This window comes from Phoenix dactylifera, chromosome 10, assembly GCF_009389715.1.
Source record: "Phoenix dactylifera cultivar Barhee BC4 chromosome 10, palm_55x_up_171113_PBpolish2nd_filt_p, whole genome shotgun sequence".
In the NCBI taxonomy this organism is placed as follows: Eukaryota; Viridiplantae; Streptophyta; class Magnoliopsida; order Arecales; family Arecaceae; genus Phoenix; species Phoenix dactylifera.
The window spans coordinates 4,770,570-4,786,787 of NC_052401.1; the positions used below are offsets into that span (position 1 = coordinate 4,770,570).

The window sequence follows — 16,218 nt, forward strand, 5'->3', positions numbered from 1 at the left end:
AATCCACCAAATTGCTGATTTATCTGAGGCACTCCGCCTGTCATGATAGCGTGAATCAAGCGGTGAGATGAAAACATACATGGATGAACAATGTCTTCCCCATACCTTGAGTTAATTTACTCCTATGAATTGCAATCTGAAATTGTTCTTAGAAAGAGTTTAGGGGGCAAGCTATCATGCTTGGCTTCCTGCTCTCTTGTCACAGCACAGGAGGCATGCTATGCCGTAGAGAAGTTCAACAAATAGAAATAGAGAAAAGCCTGCTCGTGTGATACTTCCCACTTAAACCCAATCTCTTTTTGGTCTATGCTTTTTTCTTTCAACTTTATTGTTCTACTTGCCATGTTTTGCCTGGTTCAGGTTAGTGGATTAGGAGGCACCGGTGGCCATCAATAATAGACAAAGAACAGTGACCTCTTTTGGCCGGGAGGTACAATTTGAGCTAAGTCTCCCTCTCTCTGACGTTGGGGGACATCAGACTGGCTTCTGGCTTCTACTTCAGTCTGTAAATTTTTCTTCCACATAGGGACAGGGGCCTGTGATACCCACTTTGTGTGCTTAATTCGTTTGATTTCTCTGCTGTTTAGCTTTCCTATACTGTTGAATCTATGCTGTTTTTTTTTAATCTAATCAAGCATTTCCATTACGAAACCATGATGATATCCATGCTACTAAACCCATGCCACGTTTCATACCACGCGTCAACACAATGAACACACCATGGCCAATATATTAGCTACTTGTCCAAAGTAAAGGGCTGCATGAGCACCGGCTTTTTTTTTTTGGGGTCAAATATAGGAGGGGAGGGGGAGGGACCGGCCGACCCGCGTAGCAGGCCCATTACTGGGTCCTTCTTCCACTAGGGAATATTCGATACAGGTCGTAGGTTTCGCGTGCCTTTCCCGACCCGTGGGCTCACCCCACTGGGTTCACCGCCTCACGTGTGGGTACGTCACCCCAGCGCCATCTTGGTACAAGTGGAAGGAAAGCATAACCGCCAATAAGCCAGCCGGGCGTGGAACATTCGGTCCTCTAATTTAATCGACGCCCGCACGTTTCGAACCCGGGCAACTTCCTTGCCCCAGCGCCACTTTAGCACCGGCTTTACAGTAGAATGCCCTTCTCTGGAGTCACTCTTTGTGAGTCATGGCAATGATAAAAGTACTACAAATATATAACCTGGGATCAAAAATACCAACTTTATTCTTGATAAGCTGTAAAAATCAAATATACAACCTGTTCCAAAATCTTTTGAAAGACAAGCATTATCCATAAAAAAGAAAAAAAAAACCTAGTTTGTTACAACAAGTTTATGGGTTATTGACGCCAATAAAATAAATTTTGTTATCTACGATCAATATAATAAAATTTGAATATTTGAGATTACGAAGGGGTTATAGGGGCATATATTGTATTTTCTGGTTTGTGTTCGGTTTTGTAACTGAGATGGAATGAAGAAAAAAATATTAGCTATAAACCAAAAAAAATAGATTTCGTAAATAATATAGAGAAAGAATAAAAAAAATATCTTATGGAACCGCTTGCAGATAGAAACGAATTGCAAGCAACGAGGGACAATTTAGTAACTTCCGTGTCACATGAAATGATGTAACTCTCCCCTTATCCACGCATTTATTGCTCAAATGGACTCATCTAAGTATTATAATATATCTAAAACATAGTTAGAGAGAGATAAAAAAAAGGGTCCCCCCCCCCCCCCCCCCGGCTCTCGATTTCCAACCCCTTTGTGACGGGACCCATAGCGGAGGGCAAGGCACGCAAAGAGAGGAACAGAGAATCATCTCTCTCTCACTTTCGATACCCCTCTGTTTCCTTCTGCCCTCTTTTCTTCTCCTTTCTTTTCATCTTTGGAAAAATTGGATTTTTCTTTTTTTTTGAAAAGGCCAGTGCCTTATTGGCCGAATCCTTTATTCCTCCCCACTTTCCTTGCATTCTTCTTCGCCTATTCGTCTGTACTTTTATGGCGGGAAGGAGGTTCGAATAGACGGGGAATTAGCGGAGGATTCTGGGAATCCGAGAGGTGCGTGGGGTTTCTCTCTTGGACTTGGAGATGGGTGCGAGCGCGAACCTGTCGGGCAATCAGGATGGGTCCCATGGGGGCCCCTCTTCCATGCAAGGCGGCGGCGGCGGAGGAGGAGGAGGAGGAGGAGGAGGAGGAGCTGTCGCGAACCCTAGCAACGGCAGCACGGCGGCAGCGGGGGAAAATTTGGGCACGGCGCAGGCGTTGAAGCATAACCCGGGCTTGTCGATGGAGTGGTCGGCGGAGGAGCAGGCCATCTTGGAAGAAGGGCTAAGCAAGTTAGTGGTCTTAATTTCGATTCATTGTTGGGTCTTTCTATTTTTATGATGATTGTTTTTTTTTTATTTTGGTTAAAATTTGGGGTTTCAGTTTTACTTTCCATCATGTGGATCTTGGTGTGGATTGCTGATCTAATTTTATGGTTTGAATCCTTTGGGTGACTGTAAATTGTTTAGATGTGAAAAAAATTGGAACTTGAGTTAGATTTTGGTGGCATGGTTGATATCTCAGTTTTGATTACGGAGATATGAGGTGCAGATGAGAAGAAATTAGGGTTTAGGAGGATAGTCAAAATTGCTCGCAGGAGATGCTTCTCAAAGAGACCAAATAGCAGATTGCTACTTGTGGTTTCTCTGGATTATGACAGTGAATCGGTGTCTTTTGCTACTTGTCTGGTGCGTTTAGTGAGTATGTTTGACTATTTTGCTTTGTTTTGCGGTGTTCAGTGAACCAGTTTTTTTGTTACCAAAAAAAAAACGAACTAGTGTTATTTGTTTACTAAGTGACCATTCATGACTCAATTTTTTGGGTTATTCCGGCAGGGTGCTCTGCAGGTAAAGGAGGAAATTTTTATAAGGGACTCTTGTGAAACTGTGTTATAATGCTCAGATTATTAGCTGGTGCTTAGTGCTATTAGTTGAACAATCCACTATATGATTAGTGCAAAGCGTAATAGAACAGTTTGTGGCAGTGATGCAAAGGAATGCTAACTTACCAGCTAGTGTCCTCCTATATGATCTTAGCTAGCTACTGATTGTTATGATTGCTACCGACAAGGAGAGTTGTTGGACCATGCTCTCCACATTGCCACTTCAATGATTAAAATTTCTACACTATATTGATGTTCTTCCGTGAGCATAATGAGTTTTTAAAGTATAAATCACAACTTTTGGGGGTTATTTTTTGAATCTGTATACCTTTTTGGGGTCATTCGTTTTATTTTCTTTCTTATAAAATGTTATCCTAACAATATTTGTAGCTTAGACTTTAGAGTTATTAATATGATGTAGTTTGTGTTCTTACTGATATTTATTTATAAAAAGAAAGAATGGATGTTGAAGAGGATTTATAGTGTTTCATGTTTTTGTGATAATCAAACAATTATGCATGTAAATAGAAAAGTGAAGTTATGTCTGCTAATCATCATAAGGCAATCAACAAATAATATGTTCTGGTGACATTGTTTGACATAATACCAAGCCTTAACATTTCATATTAGAAGATGTATATGAAACCCAACCTTTGGCCGAAAAATATCAACATTGAATTCTGTTAGGGATGTGTTTTGCTGATAAAAATAATTTTTTTTTAAAAAAAAGACTATGGAAAAATTAAAAGGTAAAAAAAATAAGTATCGTGGCTTTTATAATGAATTCTTTGAGGTTTCCATTGATATCCTATAGTTTAAGGTTTGACAGCAGTTTCAACATTAAGTAAATGAAACGAGACGCATATACATCTTGCAGTACAAGAAAACAGTCTAGCACTTGCCCGATTAGTGCTTTGGTTGGAGCTGGTACATAATTTAATTCCACCACATTTCCTTGGAATGCAAAAATTTTGGACCTTAAGGCAGCATGTTTCACTTTAAATATAATTTAGAACCAAGCATGATACATTGGTCAAGCCCCTTTGTTTGTAGCATTGACATTAATTTATTAATCTTGACGACCCTTGCTATATATGTGGCTGTGGTGCTCCACTTTGGAAATTGAGGACCATGTCAAATTATAACTTCTATAAATTTTCTTTCCATTCTCGACATTTTATAAGCACAAGGACCTCTTGGTCTCATTAGCAAAATCAAGACTATACCCATCATGTTCTAATAATAAGTCTAGCACATAAAAATTATTTTAACATATCTTAATATTTATTTTTTGTCAAAACCCTTCACTTTTAGTATCCAATTCCAATATTAGGAGCTTTGCATGCAACGTGTAAATATATTTACTGTAATAATGAACCTCTTACTTTCCATGCTCATATCTGCATCTTAAAACTTGAGTGTACCACAACCTGTCTTTTTTGTCATGTAGTACATGCAGAATTTTGGTTATGGAGATCGGTAGCTGGGAAGTTGTGGTGCTTTGATTAACAACAATTATAGTATTAAAAACAATGCTTTGTGGCTGTCTCTGCGGCAGGAGATTGATGTTACCTGATTGCTGTTGCTAACTTTTGGTGGGAAGAACCTTGTGAGACATGTTTTGGGGACTTGTTCTTTATTTCTTCCATTTTTATTAGTAATGGGTGTTTGGTCTTAGATCCATGTTTTGTTGTTAATACCCATATCTTTATCTCAGTTTTATATTGACCTCGCTATGTGGCGCTCTTCTTATTGCAGCAAAGCAATTTTCCTGATTTGCTGATGTTTTCACTTGCAGATATGCATCTGAATCAACTATAGTTCGTTATGCAAAAATTGCCATGCAACTGAAGGACAAAACAGTCCGAGATGTGGCCCTACGGTGCAGATGGATGACTGTAAGTTTGATAGTTGATGACCTTCATACTTACCATTATAATCATCTTGGTCCTATTTTGAATATTTTACGCGTTTTAGTTCACCTTTACCTATGTAATTCCACCAGTTGTTTTGGCATAATCCTGAACACTAAAAATTTCTAACTCATATGAAGGGAAACTACTTACTAGAAATACATACAAGGTGCTGTTATATTGCTCTAACCTCAAGTTATTGTGTGTGCGCACCTGCATGTGTGCATGTTTGTGCCTATGCATATAATGCATGCATGTTTACGTATCTTTGTGCTGCATATCTTTTTGTTTCCTTGCTGTCCAGTCTCCATGTATTTTCATACAAACAACCTCGTGTTTGACAACCAAACTTTTGTGGATTTCAAGCTTGTAATTGTAGTGCATCTGACCTTGCCTTGTCTAGGAGTGCCTCCTATTGATGGAGGTTTGATGTTGGGTCGAGACCTGGTTGTAAAACTTTTGTAAATTTTGATGAATCATATCTTGACTGTTGAAACTGTCCAGATGTCTATGGGATATGTCCTGTTTCTTGAAACCATGATTTGCTATCAGAATACTACTACCCTATGTTTTTACTTCTCATTATATGTGCTTTGTTGAATCATAATTGGAATAACTCATGGGAACTCACTTGTTGTCTGATATATGCACTCGGACAGATAGTTACATATGATTAACATCAAAACTGGTTTCTCTTTATTAACCAAAGTCAGTTTCATTTCTCCTACAGAAAAAGGAAAGTGGAAAAAGGAGGAAAGAGGATCATAATTTGTCAAGGAAAAGCAAAGATAAAAAGGTGGGTGTATGCTGATATGTATGTGTTGTATCATGTTTATCATCATGGTATTGGGCAGTGAATGGGTAATTTGCTTTTTGAGCATTCTAAATACTGGTTATGATCTTGGTGCCTAAACAGTTAGGACGGTTACATTTAATTTTGTTTTTGTTTAGCATAGTTTCTATGCCATCTCTTGGAAGCTAAGCTATTATTTTGCACTAGATATTCCTAAAATGCCTTTTGATTAGATATTTCACTTGCTTGTAACTTGAGTTGGTATTTCATAAGTTGTTTACTTTGGTTAAGATTAAAGATCTCTCATTGTGAACCTACTATACTGCGAGAATGAAGAAATGAACAAATAAGGGTATGTTCAGTTGTAAATTATTTCCCTGGACATGGTGATGCTTGTTGACCTTAAAATCTCAATGATTTAGTTTGATTCTCCATTAGGATCTTAATCAGTATGGGGTAGACCTCTACTATTCTATTTTTCCTTTATAACATTCCTAAATTCTCTCTCCCTTTCTCACATTTTTCTCAGCTATATTATGATAAATTTCACTTTCTCCATTTCTCCATAAACTGTGTATCTTCTCTTGTTTTGATATTGAAGCTGAAGACTAACATAAAAGGAATATAGAAGGTCCCAAAGTTTAGTAGCATTTAAGGCACGTTATCATGCATCATGTGAGTGCATCAGTTATTAACCCCTTTGGATTCAACATTAAAAAAATGTTTCTCATCTAAACTGGTCAATTACTTATGAAAGGCACGTGCAGCTTACTATTTATGATTCATGTTCATTTTCTTTTACATTGTTCTATGAATGAGAGTTATACTGGACTATGATTGAGTTGATTAATTAATCGATAACATTGAAAGGAACCAAACTTGCCTTTACCCTCTAATTCTCTTTATAAGGCAGTCTTAATTTATATATCCATTTTTTTTGCGGCTGATAATTATTTTGGGATGAATAAATGTGTGATTAGTGAGTTTTTTTTTGTTGAGATAATAAGTTAAATGAATGCACTCATCCACATGGGTACATGTAGGCGTGTGTGCATGTATATGATTGGATTTGAAGTTGGATTCGGTCAGGTGAAATTAGAAAACAGGGTTCCAACAATGATGATCGGAGCTGTTGAATGCAAGGTTTTAAGACTTGGTTTCAATTTCGATCATCTAGGTAGAGTTTTGGTTTCGGTAGTTTTGGCGGTTTTGGTAGTTTTGCTCCAAGTTTCGGAATCTAAAAAAAAACAAAGAAAGATCAAGAAGGTTATTTGACTTTATTGATTGTATTTAAAGTTGTTTAGGGTTATAAGTTGTGACTTTGGATAGATACAGGTTGAAACTAAAGTTATAAACTGTTTCAAATCTTAGCACGTTAGATATATTATATTTTTCTCTGATATTTGTAATTATCCTACATTTTTCTCTAATCATATAATTTTACTTTACTTTTCTCTATTTTTATAATTTTTCATATTTGCTCATTTTTTACATTTAAGTAAACTTTTCTCTAAGCATGTGTAAATTTTATTCCATTTTAATAACTTGTTCTAGCAAGCAAAAAAACATTTGAGTGTGTTTCATTATATTCCATCTTAAAGATCCAAAGACAAGAAAAGATCCATCTAAATGAAAATCCATTTTCTGTTGCTATTCTATTTCAATATTACCATTTTAATCTGAAAGAAGAGAAAAAATCTTATTTCTAAAAGAAAAACATAAGAATACACAATGCTTTCTAATTGGTTAAGATGCACATTAAATTTGCATCTTGCCCATTGTAAGTACAAAACTTAGCCAAAAATAACATAAATTAGATTGTTAAAGCCTTAAATAAATATGGTATTTAATAATATTTAAAAAAATCTAGAAAATACTAGAATACATGGAACATGCAAACTAATTAAACCAAAAAAAAGAGAAAACATTATCATTTTCTGTTAGTTTCTGGCCGAATTGTCGAAACTTGGCTGAAACAAGCCGAAATGATCGAAAATACTGAAATTGGCCAAAACTGATCGAAGGAACTGACTGAAACCAAAATTTCTATTTGTTTCGGACTGGTCTTGGCTGAAACCAAACCATTCTGGTCGAAACTTCAAATCATGGTTTAATGTGATCGACTACCTCTAATTGCCTACTGACCAAAAAATCATGTATTTTTGCGACCCCTGATCTATGCATCTAGTGGTCATGAATGAGCATTGCATCCTGTTATTTGAACTTTTACGTTTTTGACCACTTGATATGTCATGGGTCACCAAATTACATGATTTTTGGTCTATCAGCAGTTTAGAGGTACTACATTGCATTCAAACGACTTGGATCATCGTTGTCGGACCTCGGTCTTCCGATTTCTCCTGATCGAATCCAGCTTCAAATCCGGTCAACCATAGCCTGGTTGATCTCTTTATATATATGTACATACATATGTACATATGTATATGTATGTGGGTATGTCTGTATAAATGTGTTTATGTCATATTTTCTCTGGTTTTTCTTTATGTCCTTGTGAGACCAAGTTATCTAAACCACTTCGTCAATGCCTGGCAAAAATTTGGCTATCTAATCTGCAGGAAAGGGTTGCAGATCCTTCAGCGAAACCATCAGCTAACTTGGCAGTTCGCCCTGTTGTTCCTCCATATGCTCCACCGATGCTTCCTGTGGATGAAGATGAAGTTACATATAAAGGTTTTTATTCTTTTTTTAATTATATGTATATTTTTTAAAAATATGACATGCTTTTCTGTACTGCTTGTAGGCTTCTTGTTGGCACTATTCTGCAAAAGCCTTTATATTGTGCACTATTGTGGCACTAGTCAGGTTGTTATTGTCAGACTAGTTGCATGCTTTCATATTTGTTACCAGACTTTGTCAAGGTTCTATCATTGGCTAAACTGTTGATGATGCTTCCTAACTTATTGACACTCTGTGGGATACGAATGTATTGGGACATTTTAGGAAAACCATTCCTGACTTGCTTCCTTCCTTGGACCAGTGCACAAAAGTCTCCCATATCAAAAAGGTTTGTCTGAATTAGAAAGAAGCAACATTGCTGTTTGAGTAGTTATACTTCAAAGAGAAATATCTATCTGTTGCTACCATGAGCTACCATTCTCAAATATCAACTCAATATCATATCTTCTTTGAGAAGCTCTGGCTAGGACTTTAGTTCGGAGCTTTAGCCATTTTTCCTTGTCTAAAGTAAGATACATGATACCAAAGTTAAATCTCTCTATACAACACTTCAGTCCCTGGGTTGGTATATTTTGCAATCTGTTTGCGGATCTGTTTTGGATTGGATTGTTTGTAGACTTGGTATCCTAGTGCAAGTTATCCTTATTAATACACTAATAACGATTGTCACTAAGAACATTCTAGTGACGAGAAACTGCATTTTTGTTTTCCTTTAGATCCTGTTGCGCAGTTTATCATGAGGAGTATGAGTAAAAATATCATTCTTTTCTCACTGTTGCTAGGCTTTCAATGTTGGCATTGCTTTTCTTCATTCTTGGTGCACCTTAGCACTTGTTTGGGACATGATACTGCCAATTTTTGTTGATTATTGTAATGGCTATTAGAAGGGTAAGAAAGTAATGCGTGCAAGAATATATTTCAATTTTTAAAACCCAAAGGACATTGAACATGACTATGCTCCAAATGCTTTTTATATTAGCCAAATTTTTGTTTGCATTCTCTTTCATGTGCTGCTTTCGGGTTCAAGCTAGTTGTGGGGTGTTAAACAAGACCAGTAAAAGCATCTTTCTTTTTTTTTTTTTTTTTGATAATCAGTTCTAGAAGAATGAAAAATAATTATAGAAGCATATTTAAAGATGCTATGTAAGAATAAGCGATTTGTAACATGAAGATTCTAGGACACTACTGCATCCTCTTTGTACTAGTCTCTATCCTGCCTTATTTGATTCTGTGGGAGTGCAGGTAAATTCTGTAGGCATTGACCTGCTCTCTCTGTCTCTTTGTGTCTGTGCGCGCGTGTATGCATGTGTGTTGTGGTGTGTTGGAGGGGGGGGCGTGGGGGCTGGGGGGTCAATGGCAGAGGTTTGCATATAGTAGGTGTGAAGGAAGTGTTTTTTTTAAAATAAGAACTAATGAAAATTTTTGCTAATTTGCAGTCAGATTTTTTAAGGTGATCTTTTGATATTTATTTTCTTATATCGAGTAACTGATTATTTCAATTAACTTGTCTTTGCAGCAATTGGTGGTCCAACAGGACAGCTCCTTGAACATAATGCACAGGTCTTCAATCAAATTTCTGCAAACCTTAACAGCTTTCAGGTATATATGCTGATCCGCAGCATGGATCATGGATGTACTGCTGCTTTAACATGCTACGAATTTTCTCTTCTCTTCTTTTCCTTTTTTCCCCTTTTACCTCTTCTTGCATCTCCTTCCATTTGCTTCATGATAATAGGTTGAGCTTGCTCAAACATTTTATCGAAAAAGAAAAAAAAGGACCGATTAGCAGCAATTAGCTGAACAAATGTTTATTTTCCAACTAGGTGCTTTCATACAACGCAAGGCTGGCATGCAGAATATGTTTGGTTTTGGAGTTGCTGGTGGTTTTAATATCTTGATTCTCTTGCAGATACAGGAGAACATCCGTCTGTTTTGCCAGACACGGGACAATATTCTTACAATCTTGAAAGAGTATGTTCTCAAGTGCTTCATCTTTTTCTCATTTTTCAATTATGTGAAAGATCAATGCAGTTTCATTCATGTATGAAATTATGTGTTATTCAAAGCATTTTTTGTAGGTCTAGAAATATGGTTGCTGTAACGCTGGCAATTTCATTGAATGGGATTGCGTTTTTAATGTTCTCTGTAGTTATTAGTATAAAATGTACTGGTGGTTGAATTTTTCTCCTATGGTTCGAGATTCTCGATGGTAGAAGAATTCTATTGTTACACATCTACTCCTTATCTATACATGTTATCACACATAGACAAATCGTTTCTTAAAATTTGTCTGGAAGATATATATGTGCATAGATGCATACATGCACCTGATGCTTTTGTAAAATAAATGCATAAAATTTATTTAATGGCCCAGTAACTAAATCATCCTTTTAGGATTTGCAATTTATAATATCTATACTGCTGTCAGCTACCATTGCTTGTACTTGTTCTTTGTATTAGGTAGTATTCTTGTAATATCTTAAGAAAAAGGTTCCTTGATCAATAGTTTTTTTTCCTAAACCCTCTTATTTATGAGATTATTTATGCTACTTTTCATGGCAATGTTATATTTTTGTTGGCCATGCGTGATGTGGTCAACTCTTCTGCTACAAAGGGTGCTGGGGATTTGGCAAAAAAGAAAAGGGTGCTGGGGAACAAGGAGTCTTTGTAGGCTGTACTTTGCGGTGATGCCAGAGATGTATTGGATGTCGCGCAATTGTTTGATCCATCTATATCCTTTTATTAGGTTTTGTTCTTTTATTTGCACCTGACAAAAGGAAAAATAAATGGAAGTCTAGTTTTATTTCTGGAAGTTGGATGCCTACCCTGTGTGTCATAAACAATCAGCTCAAGGAAAATCTTCAGCAAAAGGGAGTCTTAACTTTTATTACCTATTATGAAACACTTCACATAAATGGAACTTGGCAGATGTTTTTGCTATTTCTTTTGTCTTCTTTTTTCTCCATATGTAGTTTCTCTTAGTGTGTTTCATTAACCAATTTTTAAAACTTGTGGTGCAGCTCGAGTGATATGCCTGAGATAATGAAGCAGATGCCACCGCTTCCGGTGCAGATAAATGAGGAGTTGGCCAACTCTATCCTTCCGAGGACAACCATGCCTATGCAAGCATGATATCCGATATGTGGGTAATCATTACCTGGTTCCACATCAGTTGCAGGAACAAATAAGCACACCAGCCTGATTTGGTCCTTTTTCATTTTTCCTAGTAGTAAATTATCAGCTTACCCCTTCCCTATGTTTATTCTGTCCCAGTTGATCATAATATATGTTCTTTGTACAAATCCTGTGCAGTATGAGGTATGTAACCTTAGTGTTGTTCGGGGCATATATGTTAGATGCTTTTGTAACAAATGTTCGTTGAACTGATTGATAGAAATAACTTTAATCTGTTTATAATTCCATCTGTTTATATCTTTTGTAACCCTATCCGTCAATGAATATGCATGAATGTGCATAATGCTATCAAACTTCATCACAACCTTAGGTAGCTGTAAGCCATTCTGGATGACATCCTTAGTGTGTCATGACACATTTTTTATGAACCTGATAGATGCTGAAAATCCCTTTAATTCATACCAGCTCATAAACAAATTAACTAAATTAAAACTTGAGAGGGGCTTAGAGATGACAATAAGTGTCGTGGAACTCTCAAAATGGATCTCTCAACTGGCAATCCAGAAAAAGAATATTAGAAACAGAACAAACCTCTTAAGAAAAGAAGGCATCAGTATCCATATAGCAACTGAAGTGATTGGAATTTTCTACTTAATCTGTAATGCTTCAAAACATCTTATTTCAGACAACCCTCTGTTCCCCCGTAATGAAAATGGTTGAAGAAGCATTCACTTAAACAGAAAACAGATGTTTAAGGTGTCATAACTTCCGTATATCTATATATATAAAAAACTTTAGTACATACATAAATACATCATTTACTGCAAACTTTCATCACTCAATGCATCAAGCAAAACACAAAAATTACAATAGAAAAGTATGCAGGTGAATGCAAACATATCAGCAGTGAAGTCATTGGTTCCGGATGTTATGTCTGCAATCTTTTCTCTGGACCACCTGATACAATTATCAGCCAGAAAATTGTTCCTCGGACACAACTAAGTTGGGAGATATTCCCCAGGTAAGTTTGTCTTTTGCCCTTCAATTCCAGCATTGTGTACTTCTAATTCTCATACGAAAGTCGAGATTTGTTGTTTGTGACATGTTCAGCATAAGTTTGTCTTATTTCTAAGCCGTGAGAACATGCAAGAATTTCGAGCATTATCTATCCTGATTAAAATATGTTCACAGCATTAATAAATGCTGCCTAACTCTGTCCAACCCCACCCAGCGTCAACGGATACGTTGCAAGCTGACACAACTGGGATTGCTGCTAAACGGAGAGAACTTAAAATGGAACCATAACACCAAGTTTCTAAGGAAATCAACGTTAAGTCTGTTGAGGATTCACATGTAACAAAGAGCTGATCTGTGGTTTCTTCATAGCTGCCACACAGCGGGCAGTGAAGTGGAGCTTGCAAATTCCTCTTTATCAAGTTCTCTGCTGTGAGTACTCGGTTGTACAAGAGAAAGTCCAAAACTTTTGTTTTTGTGAGAGGAAGCGGCCGGATGATCTTGGCAAAGTGGGATACTACTCCTCCATGTCTCAAAAGAGATATATCCGGTTTTATGGTCGCCAGAAGGAGCTCACGGAATGTCTTTTAGGGTCCGTGCTACGGGACATACACATGCTTTCAAAAGGATAGGGCACTGAAAAATTGCTTGGTGGTGCTTGCCCACCGGAGGAGTACTAGCTTGACAAAGGGTTAGCATCCCCCCAGGTTGTTAGATTTGTCGGGAGATAGAGGAGTCCATCTTTCATGTGATTTTCGGCTGTCAGCTGGCTGTCCAGATCTGGAAGTGCGCTTCGGCTTTTTTCTACCTGATACAGCGGCGGACATCAACAAAGGATTTTTTGATCTTTCTGAAGGATTCCTCTCGGAGGTTCGCCCTTGTGGAGAATGGGATTAGGGCGGCCTATCTGGCATATCAATGCTGGCTAGATAGGAATACCCGAGTTTTTGAGGACAGAAGAGCGCATCCGAGGCTGGTGGTGGACAAGGCACGTCTTCATGCGGCTGAGGTCCTTGGCGTCACTACGGCACCGTTCCTTAGGCTGGTTAGGGAAATCTGAGGCTCTCATTCAGCTTTTATAGCGTAGAGGACTATGCTCGTCTTCTGGGAGCCCCCAGCTCTTGGTTTTCTCAAGGTAAACTTCGACTGCAGTGTTAGTGAGGGAGGGGGCGGTGGTGCCAAGTTTGTTATTAGAGATTAGGAGGTCAGATTTGTGGCGGCTGGGAGCCGATAGATCTTCGATCAATCTGTGGTCGGTGCCGAGGTCAAAGTCGCATGGGAGGGCGTCTCCTATGCCCAGACGAGTGCTGGGCATGGATCGTATTGTCCTAGAGGCGGACTCAGCCACGGTGATCGAGTGGATCCAAGATTTGGATTGTGCGGCCGGCGGGATGCGGCTGATACACGACATTCGTAATCTTTTGGGAGTACGCCTTCCATCGGGCTACTCATGTCTTCAGAAAAGCAAACAGTACGGCGGACTGGGTGACATTCTTTGCAGTTCATTACTCTGGGAATTTTATTTGGGCTAATCACGTCTCGGTCCCGTCTCCTATATATTTTCTCCTTCTTTTTGACTTTATGGGCTGCACCCACACATGTATGAGTCGCCGATATAACAAAAAAAAAGAAAAAAAAGATGGGGCACTTTTTTTGGCCGATTAGAAGACAAATAAGACTACTGACTGGGTTGCCTTTTTTACTGCGCAACATTCAGATGGGTCTTTTGGCAGAATCACGAGGCTGTTCTTTTTTTCCTTTATTATTTTTTTTCTAATTTTATTGACCGTACTCATCATTGTGAATGGTCGTTGCATCGAAAAAAAAATTTATCCGCGATCCAGTGAACCTCGAAAAAGAAACGTGGCCTACTTTTTCCACCTACAAATGACAATTATTAGCCTAATTTTAGAGATCACATAACAACCAATATCACCCATAATATTTTTCTTTATTATCGTGATCCTATATCAACCTATATTATTTTCTTTTGTTAGCATGATTTTGTTAGAGTGATTTTAGAGATCATATGACTATCACCTATAATATTTTTTTTTTATTAACGTGATTGTATATCACCCTATATTATTTTTCTTATATAGAGTCCGTATATGAGTATATATAATTCATAAGATGTACCGAATGGGATGAAACATAGAATTAAAACCAATTTTCTCTCTCTTTTTTTTGTTTTTCACTTCTTTTGTAAATAGTTTAACAACAATGAAGTTATCAAGCTGAAGCAAATTGAGACGTCCATTGTGGGAGTCGTTCAGCCCTCACCTCCAACTAACCACTCGGCAGTTCTGGTTTTGTTTTTTTTGTCAGCTAAATGTTGAAGGAATCATCAGACTTCATGTACGTTGGTCACCCGCCTGGGCAGAGCCATGGTGCAATGGAACGCTCTGCACTCCAAAATAATGAGTATCACTGTTTATCTTCCAATTGAGCTCTCTTGCCTATTGGAAAGAAATTCCAGATGTGATAGGCTTCTCTATATAGTCCCCTCCTTGCCCCCATTCAATGGAAACCTAGCACTTCAGTTTCTATAAAGTTTAACGGGACCTTCTTAATGGCTATCCTTTCATGGAATGTACGAGGACTAGGGCTTCAAGCAAAGAAAAGCTTGGTGAGAGACACCATAATCTCCTCAAAATGTCAAATAGTATGCATGCAAGAAACGAAGCTCCGTTTCGACTAAACGCATCACGGCTACCTGCGGTCGGATGTTGACTCTTGGCAAAACAAAATTGGCAAAGATTCTTTGGGAGACATTTCTTCTTTGAAGAGCAGAATACTCAGCAATGACTCGTTTGATTCGCGTTTTTTTTTGTCCGAATAATTTTTTTGAAAAAAAATAATGTTTGAAAAAATAGTTTTAGTATCTTTAGTTGACCTTATAAAAATGGTATATTTCAGAGTGACTCATGTTGGTGGGACATTTACTTTTTTAAAAAATTATGTAAAATATCTATTATATCCTTGATAGAAGAAAAGACTTGAATTTTGATGGCTCAAAAATAGTTTTTTTAAAAAAAAATTAATTTCTAACCGGTGGAAAAATGGCTTTTTCATATCCTTCATGGATTTTTCTTTTCTATAGAATATGAAAATTTTATTCCCATGAGAATGCTACTTTTTATATCTTTTTTGAAAACTGAACCAAATAAAAAATTATTTTTTATTTTCTTTTTTTTTTGTTAACTACACTTTTTTCCTTCTTTTTCTGCAAACCAAATGAGTCCTAAGTATCTTACACAAAATTCATTAGGACTCCAGCAACTTAGAATGAGTGTTAACTAAAGTTGATTATGGACGCGGCTTGGGTACAAAAAAATGTTAAATTTTATATAGGCTCAGCAGAAGTTTAATTAAAAATAAATAGAATTTAAGCCCAGGTGCCCCACTCATATTCCTACTTATCTCTTAAAGCTGAAAAGGAATATGATGTGAAACACTAAAAAGAAAATAATTTTAATTTTTTCTCAAAAAGCTTGAAGTAGATAGGTTTCAGAAACTTTGGAAAGGAATAAGAACAAATGCACCAATTAAGAGGATATTTCCCCTTCAAGAAAGCTGGAAGGACATATTTAGACCATCATTTCCACTATTTTTCTCTTCTCCAATCTTTGCTTCTCCATCACAACACTTAGAGAAGACTGTCGTGAGATTTGCAGGTACTGATGAGAGGGTAGACTACTCGATAGATCGATGGTGGGTGGATTTGGAGAATGCGTGACACCCTCGCGTAGCTTTG

At 37.3% G+C, this 16,218-nt stretch overlaps 1 protein-coding gene across 1 annotated transcript; it reads left to right on the forward strand.

Annotated features, from left to right (window-relative positions):
* The first annotated feature begins 1,728 nt into the window (after nucleotides 1–1,728).
* LOC103708582 (high affinity cGMP-specific 3',5'-cyclic phosphodiesterase 9A-like) lies at nucleotides 1,729–11,742 on the forward strand. The gene is made up of 7 exons (XM_008793582.4): nucleotides 1,729–2,319; nucleotides 4,708–4,807; nucleotides 5,553–5,618; nucleotides 8,192–8,306; nucleotides 9,829–9,911; nucleotides 10,222–10,283; nucleotides 11,333–11,742. The coding sequence occupies exons 1-7, from the start codon at nucleotides 2,072–2,074 to the stop codon at nucleotides 11,442–11,444; spliced, it is 786 nt and encodes a 261-aa protein (XP_008791804.1). The 5' UTR covers nucleotides 1,729–2,071; the 3' UTR covers nucleotides 11,445–11,742.
* Nucleotides 11,743–16,218: the final 4,476 nt, after the last annotated feature.

Excerpts from the sequence above, each read along its gene's own strand:
- LOC103708582 (XM_008793582.4), top strand. The coding sequence starts at position 2,072 with ATGGGTGCGAGCGCGAACCTGTCGGGCAATCAGGATGGGTCCCATGGG. Across the intron at positions 9,912-10,221 it reads CAAACCTTAACAGCTTTCAG|ATACAGGAGAACATCCGTCT; the intron begins GTATATATGCTG and ends ATTCTCTTGCAG. Across the intron at positions 10,284-11,332 it reads ATTCTTACAATCTTGAAAGA|CTCGAGTGATATGCCTGAGA; the intron begins GTATGTTCTCAA and ends CTTGTGGTGCAG.